The sequence below is a fragment of the Henckelia pumila genome, chromosome 4 (genome assembly GCF_033568475.1).
Source record: "Henckelia pumila isolate YLH828 chromosome 4, ASM3356847v2, whole genome shotgun sequence".
Classification (NCBI taxonomy): domain Eukaryota; kingdom Viridiplantae; phylum Streptophyta; class Magnoliopsida; order Lamiales; family Gesneriaceae; genus Henckelia; species Henckelia pumila.
The window spans coordinates 136,042,446-136,061,723 of NC_133123.1; the positions used below are offsets into that span (position 1 = coordinate 136,042,446).

General features: G+C 30.7%; 1 protein-coding gene across 2 annotated transcripts; it reads left to right on the forward strand.

Moving 5' to 3' along the window:
- Window positions 1-1,955: 1,955 nt before the first annotated feature.
- Window positions 1,956-13,121, forward strand: LOC140894757 (uncharacterized). Of its 2 annotated transcripts, none has more exons than XM_073303365.1 (16): window positions 1,956-2,192; window positions 3,020-3,703; window positions 3,873-4,185; window positions 4,511-4,657; window positions 4,811-4,899; window positions 5,016-5,111; window positions 6,344-6,470; window positions 7,081-7,145; window positions 7,229-7,403; window positions 7,960-8,154; window positions 8,235-8,282; window positions 9,053-9,199; window positions 9,339-9,421; window positions 10,646-10,761; window positions 10,959-11,073; window positions 12,786-13,121. In XM_073303365.1, the coding sequence occupies exons 2-15, from the start codon at window positions 3,108-3,110 to the stop codon at window positions 11,039-11,041; spliced, it is 2,280 nt and encodes a 759-aa protein (XP_073159466.1). In that variant the 5' UTR covers window positions 1,956-2,192; window positions 3,020-3,107; the 3' UTR covers window positions 11,042-11,073; window positions 12,786-13,121. The 2 variants fall into 2 exon arrangements, with proteins under 2 accessions (XP_073159466.1, XP_073159467.1); XM_073303366.1 differs by lacking the exon at window positions 12,786-13,121 and having other exon boundaries at window positions 1,995-2,014; window positions 2,106-2,192; window positions 10,959-11,180.
- The last annotated feature ends 6,157 nt before the right edge of the window (window positions 13,122-19,278 follow it).

Sequence of the window (19,278 nt, forward strand, 5' to 3'; positions counted from 1 at the left end):
AATATTGGCCTATACATAAATAGCATACAGTTTTAGACCAGTTGGCAATTTTGTCACTACAAAAAACAACTCTCCTACTCCATTTTATTTATAGCTACGTCTCTTTATTCAATTGAGAGTGATTCTGCATATATATCTCATGTGTTATGTTTAAAGATATTAAAATCTCTTTATGCAAAAATCTATTTTTTGTTAATTGTAAAATCTATAGCTAATAGCCGTACGTATTATCGAAATTTTTTTCTTTTTGTACGCACACTTTATATCTGCATATACAGTAAACTATCCAGATATCAAAGTACTGATCAAATTATGAAAATCCAAACATAATAGTAACATAAAACCAAGGGAATCAAAAAATTAGCATACCCATATATATTTTATTTATATTATATCATATACCATACCTATTATAATTTGCATTCTCTCTGATCCCTCTCTCTTCTTTATGACTACTTTTACAATATGCCTTTTGTCTCCCTCTCTTTGAAAGCATTTCACCAACTTTCCTGTGTAGGACTTGGATATAATCACTATTTTGTGTGTTGTAGTAATATTCATATACACATATTACCTCATCTGTCTTGGGGTACAATACTAAAGCCAAATTGCTTGCTGTGTAATTGAGTTTTCAAAGTCTTCCTTTTCCAGTCTTTCCGTAGGTCAAATTTACTGCTCCAACTATTTCACTTCCCCCAACATACATAGGTATTTTGGATCAATAATAGACGGCCCCCTTCAATTCCCATTTTGTTCCCCTTCCCTCAATACTAAAAGGTCATAGTATCATTGGATTTTAAATTCTAACCATTTTCAACCAAGTACAAGACTAGTTAAATGGCCGTTAATAAGATGTAAGATCTTTGTTTCAAATTCAATGATCCAATTTTAATTTAGTTACTTAGGTTTACTTTTCTTGTGAACCTTACATATCTGGATCAACGTCTGTGGACAATTGGATTTAGCCATATGCCATTTTATGCATGCTAGCAATAGTTCAACCTTGTGAAATCAAGGTTAAATTTGACAAAAAATGAGTTTGAAGTGTGTTCAAGGCCTGGTTACAACAATGGATTCTTGATTGGGGCCTGAGTGGCCCATCTCATGGGTTCAAAGGCCTGGGCCGGGCTCCATTAACACAATGGTTCATGCAAGCTTACTTGATTAATGATTTCAACTTTTTATTGATTTAAGCCTACCAACTTTGAACCATGTCATCGTCAAAAAAAAAAACTTTGAACCATGTCATCACTATTCACTAGGACTATAGGAGTGAATGAATTGCTACGAAAACTATGTTTCTGGATTTTTTTTTTTCAAATTTGGAATTTTATAAAAATTCCATCGGATTCAGATTAAATCTAAATTTATAGCGGATTAGAATCGATTTTTGGCCGAAACGGATTTTTTAATTTCAAGTAAATACGTGTAACAGGTCTTTAAACAATATTCTGATCAAATAAATTACCTTATAATTGATTATTTTAATTTATTTCCAATCTAATTCTGTGAGTCGTTCTATGTATAATTATATAGTAATACGTAGATCTATTATAATTATTTATATTTATTTTCCTTGTTATATGAGAAACTACCAGCATCTACAATATTCGAATGAAAGATATTGATATACTAATGTATCATGTATGTGTTACTTTGCGACGAGATCTTAGCTGGCTAAAGCTGAGGTCCTGAGATTCTTTGATTTTATGTTCGATTTTCGTTGATTGCGGATAGTTTTCTTAATTTATTTAGATAAATTTAAAAGTTTTCTTTGTAATTTTTTTGCTCGATCGAGACAAACACGTCTCGAGTAAACATTTGTGTATAGTGCATACAGTTACTTTATATAATTGTAATTTGGATCAAAATTGTATATTTATTCTTAAAAAAAAATGTATATGTTATTTTCACGAAGCAATCAAAAAATTAAAATTAGCGGAGCTGTACGTTTGACTCATTTCCAGACAGAAAAGTCAGCAAAGGGCAAAATCCACCCCAGCGTACAACCGCGGTAGGCGCCTTTGCCAAATCTGTCTCCCCTCTTCCAAACTCAACAGCCAGATTTCCATAATGTACTAATTTTATTTGAGAAGAAACTGTAGGAAGCTACAGCAAACGAAGGAAAATCACTCGGAGTGAGTTTCTTTTCTCCATTCCGCATCGTTCATTGATCATCTTCATATTTTCAGGTCAGTTCTCTTCAGATTTATTGTTCTAATTTGGCAGTTTTTTTGTAAATAAATTTATGATCGTGTAATATCTTATGCAAGCCTATTTGGAGGAGGTTTTATGCACAATTTATTGATTGAAACAGGAAGAAGGCGTCGTTTAATGTTTCCGTGGATTAGATTCTGACTATGAAAATTATTTATTTGCTGCGATATTATGTGTGGCAGCTTTAGGTTTGTTTGTTTGAATTTATTTTATTTATTAGTGTGTGATTGCAATGCTTAAGTTTAATTGTAGAAATTTGATGGCAGATGTAATCGAAAAAACACTCTGTTTTAGCTGAAGATTTGATTTTAACTACTACTTTCAGTAAGAGTGCCTCATTTTAGTTAAAAGTTTGTAAAGTTTTGTTAGATCGAACGGTTTCTTATTTGTTATTTGGCAACCTATTGAATGCGGTTAAGTTCGGCTCTACCATTGTAAAATGTGGATGGGTGTTATTTGTCAACCAAGTCACGTTGAAAAGCTTCAGCACTTCATTGACTAATTAATCTACTGGATAAACTTGAAAGATTATATTTCCTGTTTATATGTGGCAAATTGCAGTTTTGTTTGGATGTGTACGAGAAATTTATGCTTTTATCTATATTCGCCTCAAGAATTTTTGAGCTTAATTGGAAGGATTATAAAGTGGCACAAATTTGTGTCAAAGACTAGTTTTGAGAAGACAAGAAATAGTGGAGTGGAGTTCCAAAACAGTTACGCACAACTTTGTTGTTAGCTTCTTGTTATTTTGAAGTTAATAAATACTTATTTTTCTTTTACTAATTCTGGCCCTACTATGCAGTTTGAGGTGCATAGCCAAAGATTTAAATGTGTTTGTACATCAGAGAGTGCTATCTCAATTGTATTTAAACATTACAAGCTTCTTCATTATGTCGTCTAGAACACTGTTGCGGAAAAAAAATAATCTCATCGATACGCTTAGGCGACCTCCATTTTGGGTTCAAAGATTGTTGAGTTCTGAGTATGGAAACACATTGGGGATTTGCCATTCACAACATTGGAGCTGGGCTGCGGGTTATTCGTCATCTAGTGCAAATCTTAGAGACAAAAAAGATTCCAATTCTCCAACCAAAGATGGAATATCCTGTTTGTTAATGAGAAAATGTGTTGAGCACAGCTTATTTGGTGTCCCATCTTTGCACCATGAGATTGGAATGCAAAGAAAATTTTCCCCTTTTGGACATGGGTGGATAACAGAGTATGCACACACTTTTTCTGCTCTGGCCGGTCAGCCTGAAACAGGTAGTGGTGATGATAAAAATGAAGAACCAGCTGTTAAGCAAAAAAAGGAGCCTTCGCCAGAAGAATGTGATCAGGCGGTTGAAGGCTTGAGCTCGGTTAAAGCAAAAGCAAAAGCCAAACAGCTGCAAGAATCTAAGAAAAGTGATAAAACTATTCTAAAGAAGATGTGGACTATGCTTCTCGGAATTGGTCCAGCTTTAAGGGCTGTTGCCTCTATGAGCAGGTGAACCTTTGTGTTCTCTGTTTCTCTTGTTCCAAAACTAAATTATCACGTTTTCTCGTCAGCCCATATTGTTGGAATGGTTGAAATGAAAAGGTTCATGTTTCTTTTGTTTCTGTCGTCCTCAAAGATATTTATCTGAATTATGTTCATTTTTATCCTCTTATGGTAGGGCTGATTGGGCAAAAAAATTGCATCACTGGAAGGATGAGATTAAATCGACATTACAACACTACTGGTTGGGTACAAAGCTACTTTGGGCTGATGTGAGGATATGCTCAAGACTATTGTTAAAACTTGCTAGTGGGAAAACTCTTTCCAGGCGAGAGAGGCAACAACTCACACGAACAACAGCTGACATTTTCAGGCTGGTTCCTTTTGCAGTCTTTGTTATAGTACCATTCATGGAATTTTTACTTCCTGTATTCCTTAAATTGTTCCCCAACATGCTGCCGTCAACCTTCCAGGACAAGATGAAAGAACAGGTAGATTTATGTAGGTGTAAGATATCTTCAGCATTTGTCCGCAACCCTTTCTGTGTCTGAGATATTTATTTTAGTTTCTTCTTTCTGGACTTACTTTGTGTTTCAACCTCATCTCCTCGGCCCTTACTTTTTACTTCAGGAAGTTCTGTGTATCTGCTCACCTTGTACATTTGTTTTATCATTTAAGAAAAATCCAAAATACCTAGCTCAAAATTTTATCAAGACACAATCAAATATAGATGTCTTCTGGTTTAATATTAAGTCCCTTGTTTCTTGTATTTCCCTTGAATTGCTTATTAATCTTGGATAAAATGCTTTAAAATAGGAAGCCCTGAAGAAGAGACTGAATGCAAGGATAGAATATGCAAAGTTTCTTCAAGACACTGTAAAAGAAATGGCAAAGGAAGTTCAGAACTCAAGAAGTGGAGAGATAAAGAAAACTGCTGAAGATCTTGATGAATTCATGAACAAGGCAAGAAACTTAATATTCATTTTATATTTCACCTTATTGTTTTCTGATTTTTTCCAAAAAAAGACACAGCTGTTATTTGAGAAGTTTTCTTTTGGTTATTTTCTCACCAATGCTTTGCCTCTTTTTGATATTGCTTTCTTAATTCTTGACCAGGTCAGGAGGGGGGCTGGGGTCTCCAATGAGGAAATTTTAGGCTTTGCCAAATTGTTTAATGACGAACTTACTCTGGATAACATCAGCAGGTAATTGTTTGATGCTCTTCCATATTTTGGATTCTATCTTCTTTATATAGGTAGTGGCCCAACAATGTGGTTGGTGTTACGTTGATGTAAAAGTTTAATCTATATCTTTGATGTAGACCCAGGTTGATGACCATGTGCAAGTATATGGGCATTGGTGTATATGGTGGTACTGATGCATATCTACGCTATATGCTTCGAAAGAGACTTCAAAAGTAAGCTACTTCATTTACACATGAATGCTCGTTTTTCATGATTTGATAATGGTGGTTCGTGTTTTGGATTTCTTTGCACATGCATGGTGGTAGTGTGACATGAACTGAAGGAGCCAACTGCACTACTACTAGTGAGTTGGTTGTCCACTTGGTTATGTACTGGATAATATTTGATCAGGTTTGTTTTTCTATATATGTCATTTAACTATTGGATTCTACTCCCATGGACATATTGAATCAAGTACAAAAAAGTTCTTAGGATTGGATGTTGTTTTTTTTAGAGGGTTTGATAGGATTTTGGATAGTATGGGAATGTCTGAGAGGATTTTTTGCCGCCACGATGTTTCTCACAGTTTGATTTTTTTTTTTGACCTTATTATTCTTCTTTTGATGAGGTATTTGATATGAGTAGAAGGAATAAAATGTGACTGAGCTCTGAGTAATGTTTTTTCAAGCGAAGGAAATGGGTATGGAGCAATTACTGGATATTAAACAAAAACAAGTTATGAAGTGGCAATGAGAAAAGGGATTAGGTAGAGCACAACAGTTAGAGTGAAGCACAGGAATGAATTCCAGAGGCCGTCCAGTGAATTGTGATGGAGAAAGGCACGATGAAAAAAGATGACTCTTAATCACAGAAGAAAAGTGCTAGCTAAAACATGTTCTTTTATCTGTACGTAGTTATGCAGTTCAATTTGGAATAATGTCCAAAGGTTAATGTTTAAAAAGAGTGTTATTTATAATTAAAGTCTGAAATATATTTCTATACAACCCTGCAAATAATAATTTATTCCACACACACACACAAATATCTGTGTGTTTGTATATTATTACCGTTCCATGTATGCTTGGTCCCTCAGTTCAGTGTATGTTTCTACTTCTGGTTATGCCTAGACAAGATGTTTGTAAATGCCAGAAGTAAAGTGAAATCTCACTTGGACATGCTGAAACATCATTATTGTTTCATGCTTTCCATAATTTTTATTCTATTCTTGTTGTTTTCATGCTTTCCCATAGTTTTTTCTCGATTGATTGGTCATAACTGAAGAAATGTAGTGTATTATTGGACACAGAGAGAGATTCATGTTGTTGGAGAAGGAATGGAGAACCTGTATCTTGTAAATATTGAAGCACTCAGACCTCAGCTAAATGTGTTTCATGCCAAAGCAATCTGTTTTTCATGTGCTCTTTTATTTATTTATTTATTATTTATTTATTTTTAATTCTGCAAGGATCAAGATGGATGACACAATGATTCAATCGGAGGGGGTTGAGTCTCTTACCGAGGAGGAGCTTCGTCAAGCATGTCGAGATCGTGGCTTACTTGGATTACTTTCAGTTGATGAAATGCGGCAACAGGTTTCTTCAATATTTCAAAGCCTTTTTCAAGTTCCAGAGAATAGTTATCATTTAGATAAACCGATGATTTTATTGAACCGGAAAGAATCTAGTTGATTAACTGATTTTGTAACAGGCAGAAGTGTGCCTAAATACACTCATGAATACCTATTTCTTTTATAAGGGTATCAGACTGTGTTGGTGTAAAAATGAGGATAGGGAAGTTTATAAACAAGTGACAGAGCCTGAAAGTTCTTGTGGTGTCAAATAATGCACTTTCTATATGGCAAATGTGATACTATATATTTTGTGTGTGTGGGCGAGAAGAGGACCTATTTAAGTGTAGTTTGAATGATTTTTGCCGTGATTGTTATAAGTCTCTGCTTGACAGATTGAGGGTGGTTGTTATTTTCCTTCTACAATTGTATGTTTAGCTCTATGCTTCCATTTCATACAGTTATTGTGGTAACATACTTTGCTGCAATTTCTCAGCCCATTATTGACTCTGTAGTATAGCAGTGCTTTTCCTTTGTGAATCTGCAGATTGGATCTTCCAGTATACTATTATTTTCTGGAGTTAATAAAAGGTTCACTAGTATCTCCCATTGATGGATATTTATGTTTGTTGCAGTTGCACGATTGGCTGGACTTATCTCTCAACCATTCTGTACCATCATCTTTATTAATTCTTTCCAGGTAACTAAAACTTCCACAAGCTATATGGGTGAATGTCAAACATTATTGATTTTTAATATTTTATTTTTGGTATCTTGTTCCAGAGCATTCAGCGTCTCTGGTAAAGTAAAGCCAGAAGAAGCTGTTCAAGCTACGCTCTCATCTCTGCCTGATGAAGTTGTGGACACTGTTGGTATCACATCTTTGCCTTCAGAAGATTCAGTCTCTGAAAGGAGGAGAAAGTTAGAGTTCCTAGAAATGCAAGAAGAATTAATTAAGGTCTGATTAGGCTCTTAATTGTCCGATTGTATCTCATTTCCTATGAAAGAAGTTATTGTGCCTGCCAGCATATCAATGAGCTAATTGCAAAAATGGGAAGTGGAAAGATAACTACAACAAGATCTTCTTTGATCATTTATGATGCTTTTCTCTTCAAATATTTCCCACTCTATATTTTTTTTCTGTTTCCGTTTAAAATATTGACAAAGCCTTATTCTCTTGGGACTTTCTAGTTAGACTTTTGGAAAGGATTTATGGAATGTATCAACTACTTTATTTCTGCATCATGGTCTCTTAATCTGGTCTACATGCCTTAGTAATTTTATCACGCTGTCATGATTTAAGATCGTATTTGCTCATTGTGTTCTAGGTTCCAGTAATGTACTGTATTTAACCGTATGTTATAGAATTTGTTGTTTCAATCTTTTGATCAGTAAATTTCTCTCTTTTGAGGTGAGTGTATGTCTGCGTGTTTGTGAATGTGACCTTGATAAAGTTTCCATTGCGAAGTTTTTCTTTTCATTTTTATCAGTAACTGTAGAGTTTATTATTATAGGAGGAGGAAGAGAAAGAGGAGGAGGAGCAAGCTAGGTTGAAGGAATCTGTCATAGGCCAGAAGGATGTAGCCTTGGAAGAGATGATGACCGCAACTGCAAAAGAGACAGAAGAGCTTGAAAAAGCTAAAACTTTGGATAAACAAGAGCAACTTTGTGAGCTTAGCCGTGCATTGGCTGTTCTAGCATCAGCATCGGTGTGACTTCGTTCTTGATTGTTATCTGTTGCTAGTCAGCACCTGTCATAAACTTTTTATTTTCTCTTCTGCCTTTTCAGTCTGTAAGCAGGGAGCGTGAGGAGTTCTTGAGACTTGTCAACAAAGAGGTAATTATTCCGTTGGTTTTTAGTTTTTACCATTTAGCTTGGGAACAAAAACATTGAAGATTTCTATTGTGTTTTGTGCCTGGTAATTGGTTTATGCTAAAATAAAAAGTGCACTGTAATTCAGCACTGTCAAGTCTTTATTTGTCTTCTCCAGTTTGATCTTTATCTTGATTCTCATTTCACTTAATCTTTTCACGATCACATCTTTTTGTCCCATTAACTTCCTGGGTCTTCTCGTTCTTTCTATTTAACTCTGTTGGTTGAACTTTTTCTTTGTTCTGTCCGTTGGAAATGCCTACTTGCATGGAGGCTGTAGGTAAAGGGCTTGAAAGTCATTTCATATGTAAGCTATTAACATAGTAGTTACTTTTATAAAGTATAATTTTTTTGGCACAGAGTGATTTCTGGTGATATAAGTTTATAGACTTAACAATAAAGTGCTATGGTGCTTAACATTTGGATCTTGTGCAAAGAGTCTGGTGAAATGAGGAAAATTGGTGATTATATGCATGTCTCGCCCGAATCTTGATTTCTCATCTCTTCATGCATCTCATTTTTTGTCCTTGGTACGCAGTAGTCCAAAAAACTGTTCTCACTTTAAATGTTATGAATTGCATGAAGGTTGTGTCACTGTATATTATTGACTAGTACAGATGCAATGATTTTGCTTTTCAATGTACATAAAGCTATCAAGGTTTCTAATTAATAAATGTCAAGTTGGTATCTTAGTAGGTCTATTTTGTATTCTCACTTTGAAATTGAATTTGCAGATAGAGTTGTACAATAGTGTGGTTCAGAACGAGGGTACTGATGGAGAAGAAGAAGCCAAAAAGGCTTATATAGCAGCCAGAGAGGAAAGTGATCTTGCTGCTGAGAAAGCTGCTGGTGATAAAGTTTCTTCAGCGCTTATAAACAGGGCAAGGCTAATTTCTGGATATTCTGGATTTGCTATTTAATATGCTTTTTAATACGATAATACGTGATTATTTGCATTGAATTGAGAGGAAGGCAACATATGCATAGATTTCAAAACTTTACTGTGATTCTACATGCCAGGTTGATGTTATGCTTCACAAGCTTGAAAAAGAAATAGATGATGTGGATGCCAAAATTGGTGACCGGTGGAGGTTGCTTGACAGGTATTAGTATTTGCTGATTGGTAAAGGTGTTCTCAAAGTTTAGAATAGCTCAACTTTCAATTTCTGTGTTTAAATATTATATGCTCAATGCTCGTCCATTATGTTTTAAAACATGTGATTAATTTTTTATATTTCCGTTTAATTTTCAAGTTTCTTGACAACTTTTATTCTTTGCCGCTCATTGCCTCGGTTTGAGTCTATACACTTGGTAAGGGAATCAAAAAGCTAGTTGATTTCTAATTTAAGGCCAGAGTAAAAAAAAAAAAAATTTATTACCTGCCAGTTACTGTGTAGTGGATCTGCGGAATGGTTATAATACCTCTTCTATTTTGTGGACTAAATTCATATTTTTTTTAATTAAAATACACTTTTAAAGAGTCTCGTTTGCACAGTACGGTTTATTTATTTTCTCAACACTTGATAAAATAATCATCCCTCTAACAACACTAGGATTTTATTTTTCAAGCACGCTTATTGGTCTTTCCGTTTCCATATGAAAAATGCAAGAGTAGCTGAAGTCTGAACACCATTTGCACAGCTTTCACTTAGTGGAATAGCAGCTGATATATTTTGTTTTCCTGTCTTTTGACAAAACTAAGTGTTTTTTGCTTGCGCATTTGGAGAGAGCATTGAGTTACTGTGCGCAAGAGGTTACACGTGTTATTGGATTTGGGATGGTTGTGTTTGCGAAGTGAGAAAATTCCTCCAGAATTGTCACCACAGTTTCAGAAGCATTTGGTTTATATAAATGAAGCTGAAATTTTTTTCTTGACTTCGTGTTTCATCTAGTGATCTTGAAGTCAGTGTGGTGGTTGTAGACATGGTTTATGACTTTGTGTGTGTTGTGTGTGTGTGTGTTTGGCTAAGTTGCCATCTGTGTTTCCATCGAAACATCTATAATTTTCCTACTTTTGAGCAATTTAACAACACAATAGTGGTTTTGAAATTTCTTTACTGTCTGGAAAACCACCTTTTTTCTTTTCTTTTTTTATTTTCAGTTTCGTTATGAAAACTCATCTTGATCCTTCAGTTTAACTGAAATTTATCTCTTTATCCTTTAACAATTTCTACTCGTTTATTGAGTTTTCTTAGAAATTAAACTAGATTTTTGTGTCTTTCGGAATTGTCTCCAAAAATTTCTAATATCTAGAGATTGCAAACTCAATTCATAAAGGAAATCTTATCCAGTATCCTGTAACTATTTGCTTATATATCCATCGGCAGGGATTATGATGGCAAAGTGACTCCTGAGGAGGTAGCATCAGCTGCTATGTACCTTAAAGACACCCTGGATAAGGATGGTATTCAAGAATTTATCAGCAATCTTTCCAAGGATAGAGGTTCGCACACACTTTTGTTACTTGTTTTGGTACAGAGCAAAAATTTTCATGCAACATAAATTTTGAACTCGTGACAACTCAATTTATTGCTGTTAATCATTACCTTAATCTATTTTCATGCTCAACATGATTGCCAATGTTTACAATCCTGATATTTGGTTTCTAACACACGTTTCCGCCTTTTCTACTTCTTACAGAGGGCAAAATTCTTGTGGAAGATATTGTTAAATTAGCGGATCAAACAGAAGATGCAGAAGCAGAAGAAGCAAAAAAAGCTTAGTCCTGATTTTTGTTGATCAGTAAAATTTTCTGGTTTGTTCTGTTTCGGTGAATTTATTATTTTTTTCCTGTTGTCAGTGCACATCTTTGCACTGTTACATATGGATGAACTTGAAACTTTAATGCAGTTTTTTCTATCATAGCCGCTAGTCGCAAAGGAAGTGATATAGTACCTTAGATAACAAGAAGCCAGTACTTGTCATTATTTAATTTTGTGCAATACAATATATCTCAATCTTGTTCTCTTCAAGTGACTATATATACTTGGATTCTTGTTTATGTGATTTTGTCTTCGAAAGATCTTAAGATGGAAGTTAATTGGCTTATAAGATTTGAATAAATAGCTCACTTTTGATCCATGCATAATGCATTACTTAATATTTATATTTCTTCATTCAGTGAATATGTAGATTGCCATGTTTTAATAAGTATATATATTCATTTTATTCAAATCTTCATCTTCCAATCTAGGTTAGTTCCATGTTTTCTTCCATTGCATAAATATGCAAACTGAAAAACATCTTGATGTCAAATTAATCTTGCAGTCGATATTTAAATGAAACAAGCAAAAATCTCGCTCTGGCCACCACGTTTTTGTGCTACTGAAAATGACTCTGTCATTCATAGACTCTTAGAATTCAAGTTCATCTTCTCGAGCTCTTCTGATTGCTAATTTGCAATCACCTTTCTTCATGTATGAGGGGCACATTATCTTGGAAGTTTAATTGCAGAAAGTAACAGAAAATGGAGTGAGTGAATATTGGATTTCCTGCTGCTTGTTTATTATAAAAAATAAATAATATATTTACATATCACTGAAGATTGAGAATGCCAAAAAAATGTATAAATTCTTGCATTGATGTAGTGTTGTTGAACTGAGAATCATGTAACTACTGCCGATATGTTCTGTAGATGAATCACTTGAAGTTGTCTGCTACTGCTGCCACTCATGTCTAGGTTTTGCTCATACGCATTGTTCCTCAAATTCCTGTCAACCAAAATAAGATTACACGTGTTTGAACGAACCATGTGGTAGGAGGGATTTGCCCCTTGAAACTCATCTAACAGGTTGTCATAGTTTACATTTCAAGCGAACAAATGAAAATTTGAAGAAGGTTTTCAGCTAACAATATGGGAAGAACTAGGGAGTTTCAATTTCTTATCTCTTAAAATGATTTGGAGTTGAACCTGAAAACTGGTTTTTACTGAAATGACTGCAAACTAATAGGAGGAGAGAGAATTTGTAAAGCCGTGCTTAAAGCAGCTTTAATGAATCAAGCAGGAAAACTGTTGATTTGAATAGGGAAGATTGGAAAGTTTTCCCACGGGAAGATGTATCTCATTGTTTAAGTTATTAGATTCAAACTCTTCTGAAAATATGATGTAGAGCTCCAAACATAAGGGGATACTTAAGACAAAAATCAACTGATCAACGAAATATGAGCATATATACAGAACCGTGGCTCCTACAGAAAACTTAGTCCTGCACTTACTCGTGTAGGTACGGTTCCTGTGAAGCTACATCCTGATAGAACTCTGCAATTCAAATCAATTTTAGATGTTTAGATGTTAAATTGTGACTTTTATTCGTATGACACATTATTTAGTTGGACCACATAATTCTGTCGCAATTTTACATACCTTCCAGTTTCTTGAATGATATGGATTTGTTGTAACACGATAGTAGCTCAAGTGTTGTCAGGAATGAGTCATGAAATTCTACAATATGCTTTTAATTTCTGCAGGAGCTCGCGCTATGGAAGGATGAAACCAGTGAGACATTGATAAACGACAAGTCTTTGTAGAGATCAAAAGCTGAAGAATAATTAAATGTCACCAAACAAGGGACTCTTTTTTTAGCAAGGGACTTGTATGATATAAACCAGCGTAAATGAAAATAAATTTCGTTATCAAAAAGAACTCACAAAATCTTCAGTTCACTTAGCCCCACAATGTCACCGTAAAGAGCTTGTATCAGTCCCAAAGTTGATAATCTCATATGCAGAATAGGAAGTTTTTGTAAGAATTGTAATCGTACGTTGATTTGAGAACTTGAAATACACGCAAAGAAATGAATATCATATCTGGATTTGCAGAAAGATTTCTAAGAGTCTCAGAGTGATGTTATTCATTCACAGAATAGCTTGGCGATCATCATCTCATGTTGATCAATGACATGGATTAATGTGTGGCATGTATGTAAATGGATACTTGAATGCACGGATGAATCGTAAAATATAGCAAGACTTGTGCCATCTTTAGGGTCTTTAATGGAGTAAACCAAATTATCTATATATATATATAAAAGTCTCACATACCATTGACAATTTACATTTTTACCATTTTATATAATAATTTGCACATATTTTTTTTTGTTTTTGAGGTTATACACGTAATTGCATAATTTCCTTTAGCTGTCATAATAAAGTTCCAAGTATATTTCCTATGTCTGCCCAATTAATGCATTGTGAATTTACATTTTCACCATTTTATATAATAATTTGCACATATTTTTTTTGGTTTTTGAGGTTATACACGTAATTGCATAATTCCCTTTAGCTGCCATAATAAAGTTCCAAGCATATTTCCTATGTATGCCCAATTAATGCAGTTTATTCTGCATTCTTGGAATTTCAATACATTTAAATCCGTTTCATTAATTATTATTTCTTATTGACTTGGTTATATAGTTTTCCTATATTAATTGGTCATACATCTTTCATTAAACTTTCAACAATCCACGACAGGCGACCCACTGTAGTATCAGCTTTTTGTCACAAGGTCTGCTTCACTGATTATGGTTCATGAATTTCAATTTTTTTTAGTTATTTCAGTTTTGTATTTTGTTTTTTCTACATTGAATTTGAATTAAGAGTTTGATAGATAAACACACACTATCGCTTACCCATATATCTTATCTTTTTATTTTTTTAAATTTTTTTTTTTTGCTTTTACTTGTTTAAAAAAAGATTTAAATTAACATTTTTCTTTGAGTAGATTGAATTCTTAAATTTACAAATTAACACATTATCCTCATGATAACTATTATTATAATTTATTATTATTATTATTCGTAGATTGTCACTGTATTTTTGGTTTGTGTTTTTTTATTATAATTTATTATTATAATTATTATTATTATTCGTAGATTGTTACTTTATTTTTGGTTTGTGTTTTTTTAATAAACTATTATTATTTACATGTGCATATTGAACTTTCCTTTATTTTAGTATTGTATTTTATGCTTTTATAAGTTAATTAATTCTTAGTCACTTATCTTTCTTCTATTTGTTCCCCATTTTCTTTTGCGATGATTAATTTCGAATTTTGTTTTTAAAGTTTGCTTTCACTAGACTGAATTCAAATTTTTACAAATTAGATTCATAGACATATTTTTATTATAATAATAACTGCTATCATTTACCTAAACAAAAAATTAACATTATTATTTTTATCTTTCTTTATCTATTGTTTATCTCTTTTTTTTTCTTTTTTTTTGTAATTATTATTTGTATTATAAATACCGTCTGCTCGTTTGTTATTTATACGTTAATGTCATATTGATTTAAGTCCTTAAGCCTGGAGGTGCAAGGTTCTATTCCTGGGGAGGGCAAAAACCCACTGCCAGGAGTGGGGAGGTCATGAGTGCGATGCCCGTCGAATAATGCGGTACGAGCCCATGCTACGGGCTGGGGAGAGTTGCGATGGAAGGACGTGGGTCGTTTTTTGAGGTTTTTTATGTCATTCTATAGATTTATTCAATGCATATTTAATTTGTCACTATTTATTTATTCTAGGTAAAATTAATTGTTAATATTTAATTCATGTCCTAAAATTAAAGTTTAGTTGTTAATTTACATTTTTATCATCATTTTAATTCATTTCATAGTTAATTTTTTGTCATTTCCAAGACTTTTTGAGGTTTTTGAGGTCATTCTATAAATTTATTCAATGCGTATTTAATTTGCATGTCACTATTCATTTATTCTAATTCATGTCCTAAAATTAAAGTTTTATTTTTATTCTCAATTTATTTCATTTAATGGTTAATTTTTTTGTCATTCCAAATACTTTTTGAATTTATTTATGTCATTTTGTAGTTTTATTTAGTGAGTATTTAATTTGTATCTATTTATTTATTATAAGTAAACATAATTGCTAATATTTAACCTATGTCCTAAAATTAAAGTTTTATTAATTGAAAGCTATATTAAAAAAAAATTTATCTACATCAAAGAAATTTATTAATTTTGTGAAATTATTTTCAACATTTATCTTCAACGCTATGCTTTTAGTCTTCATTCTTCTAACATAATATTTTGATTATTAAACTTTTAAACAAATAACAAATTAAATCAAATCATTAATTTTAATCATCTGATTCAAAACAAGTAGAATCATATCATAATCATAAATCGATATTGTATTCTACTTATATAGGAAACGTATCTCATACTTTATTCAATCAATTCGTTTATTTCTTGGAATTTGGCAATTTAACTAAAATTTCTTGTATTCCTATTTTTACGAAGAATAATTATAAAATTAACAATGATTCATAACTAAGTAATATCTTAGAAAACTTTAGGGACCAAAAATATTTCAGTGATAAACTAAAAGTGTAATAAACAACATTTATGCTTTTTATCGAATCGAAGGTAAACAAATATTCATGTTGATGTTTGAACTATAGTATAATACTTATTAATAATATATATATATATATATATATATATATATATATATATATAACTGAAAATTTATCTATATCTATATCTATATCTATATATCTATATCTATATAAAAGTAGCACTTTATTTATGAATTTAATAATTAATTTTGTCATTTTTAAGGTTTTTGAAGTTTTTTATTCATTGTATAGTTTTGTTCAACGAGTATTTAATTTGTATATATCTATGTATTTATTGTAGATAAAATTAATTGCTAATATTTAATTAATGTTCGAAACGAAAGTTTTATCAATTGAAAGCTATATTTTTTATTTGTCTATAAATCTAAAAAAATTATTACTTTTTTTTTACCTTACTTTCAAGTTTTATCTTCATCGCTATGTTTTTAGTCTTTTAAATTTTTAACATAATTTAGTATTAAACTTTTAGAAAACAAAAAATTTCAATCGAGTTATTAACTTTTATCGACTTGTTCAAAATAAATAAAATCATATCATAAATCGAGATTTTATTTCACTTGTATTAGAAATGTATTATACTTTTTTATTCAATCAATTAGTTTATTTTTTTGCATTTGGTAAGCTAACAAAAATATTTGGAATTCCATTTTTTAAGAGGGGGGACTACAAAAATAATGGTGATAACTAACTATGTAATCCTTTAAAAAAAATTTGGGATTAAAAATATTTTAGTATTGAACTAAAAGTGTAATCAACACTGATATTTTTTTGTCCAAATTAAAAAATATATAATTATAACCAACTTTCATGTTGATGTTTGAACTACATTATAATATAATATTTACTTATATAAAAGTGATTATTTAGTTATGAATTTACAGTTTTGTATTTATTTTATTTCATTCAATGACTAACTTTTTGTCATTTTCAAGGTTATTTTATGTCATTTTGTAGCTTTTTCAACGAGTATTTAATTTTATGTCTATTTATTTATTTATGTGAATTAATTATAAATATTTAATTCATGTTCTAAAGTTAAAGTTTTATTAATTGAAAGTTATTTTAATCTAAAAATTATATATTAATTTTACAACTTACTTTCAACCTTTATCACCATCCCTATGTTTTAGTCTTCTAAACTTTTTAACATAATATTTCGGTCATTATAGTTTCGCGAAAAAAATAAATTGAATCATTAATTTAGTCATCTGGTTCAAGACAAGTAAATCAGATCATAAATAATTGAGACTATATTTCACATATAAATGAAAGATATTTTCATATTTTATCCAATCAATTCGTTTTAATTCGTTTATTTTTTTTTTGAATTTAGTAATCTAACTAAAATTTTTGGTATTCTAGATTGTAGGAATAATATTATAAAACTAATGGTGATGACTATGTAATCTAACTATGATAGTTTACTGAAAAAAATATTACAAGATTTGAAGAAATAAAAAAAGTTTACCTTGATTATTGCATATTATATGTATATGATTTTTCAAAAAAAGGAAAAAAAAAGGAGACATTTACATATTAATATTTTTTATTTTAAAATAATATTATGACAAAATTATGAAACAATTGTGTTTATCATTAATTAAATAAATAATTGTATGACTAAATTATTTTTTTGGCATAAATTTGTTAATACTTTAACATAAGAGTTTATGTTAGAAAAATTTATTTTGTATTGTATTTTTGTTAGGACATTAATTATTTTATGTGCTAAATATTATTCAATGTATATTAAATTTGATTTTCAAAGCTAACGAAACAAAGTTATTCAATACGCTAAAAAATATACACAAAATTATAAATGTATTATGCCTGAGCAAAAAACTTGAAAATCAAAGCAAGTCATATAGACATCATGTTTTATCAGACGTAAAAAATATATATGATTTAGATGCACTTTATTCATAGAAGATCAAATTTTATCTACAACTAAAACTTTTAAATTAAAAAATTATTATTATTTTTCACTAACTATTTAAATTTTAGGTTTTGGTCACTAAGTTTTCAAAATTTGTTTTTTTATACTAAATTTTATTTTAATCTATTTATACCTAATTGTTGTGGTGACACTTGAAAATGCTTTATTTTGCATCGAAAAATACTGACATGGGCATTATAATAATGATGCAACTTAAAATTTTTTTGACTTATTAGATGTCACGTCAACAATTGGATTAAAAACAGTCAAAATTAAAAGTTAGTGTATTAAAACTTAAATTTGACAAATCAATTGACTAAAAATCAAAATGTGATGTATTAATGGAACTAAAAAAATTATTTTCTTTCAAATAAATTATTGCTTTAACTTTCAAATAAATTACTGTTTTAACTTACAAATCAATAGAAGTAAAATTATTATTTAATAGATATTACTTTTGTTGAAGTGCAATAACTATTCATACTGAGAAGAACAATCGAAACATGATGTTTGAGATACAACATAGTTTAAAATATTGGATTAGTATTGTTACCAATGACTATAATTATTGAAAATGCAATAAGCATTCGGCCATACAATATGTATCAAAGTGAAGGTCATGACTTCGATTCACATTGATTGCAAGCATAATTATTGGGAGGAGAGTATTGGGTATAATAATTATCTCTTTGCTATGTAAAACAATCAAAATGTAGTGTTTGAACTGTTACGCATATTAAAATATTTGAATTGCACAATTATATATCAATTATATATAACTTTTAATAAAATTCAAACGCTCAGTCTTAAGGTTTATAAAAAATCAATGTATTTTTTTACATTTCTCGGCAAATATATAACATATGTTATTGTTTTAAAGTCATTAATTAAAAAAATAAATTAAATCCAAGGTATAAAACATAAAAGCATAGATTAGATACCACAAATCGATCGTAAAAAAAAAAATTAAAGACATAATGTTCTCACTTCAATAATAATTAGAGATCAAATCATTATAACCAAAGTTTGAAATTGATAGTAAAATATATAACACTTAATTAAAAAATTTAAGCAATCAACTAATAAAATTATTATAACGTGTCACGTGCGTTGCACGTGCAATTTTTTAGTTATAAGAAAAATGTTACACGTAGAATCAATATTGCACACGAGATTAAACGATACCTTTAAAATTACCAAACTATCTAACATGCTATAATACCGTTTTCAAATAATTATAAGATTTACAAAAACGATAAATAAAGTCGACCAAATGTATATATATGCGTGAGCCTTGTTTTTATTTGGCCGATTTCATTTATTGTTTTTACAAGCTAAAAATAATTTGATTGCCCTTGGTGTTTATCAAAATCTCAGATTTTTATTTATTTCATTTATCTAGAAATAATATTTATTATAAATATCATATTTTCATTACTATATTCACACGTTTTCAATAAAAAAGAATTTATCTATCGATACTAAAATTTTAATTGTTACAAGTTTTTCAAAGTGATACTATTTAAAAAATCAATAAATAGAAAATAATATAATGTATACCAAAATACCCCCTCTACCAATTTTCATTTTTTCGATTGATTTATTTGTTTGAAACAAATATTTTGTTAAAAATCAAAAAGTTATCATCATT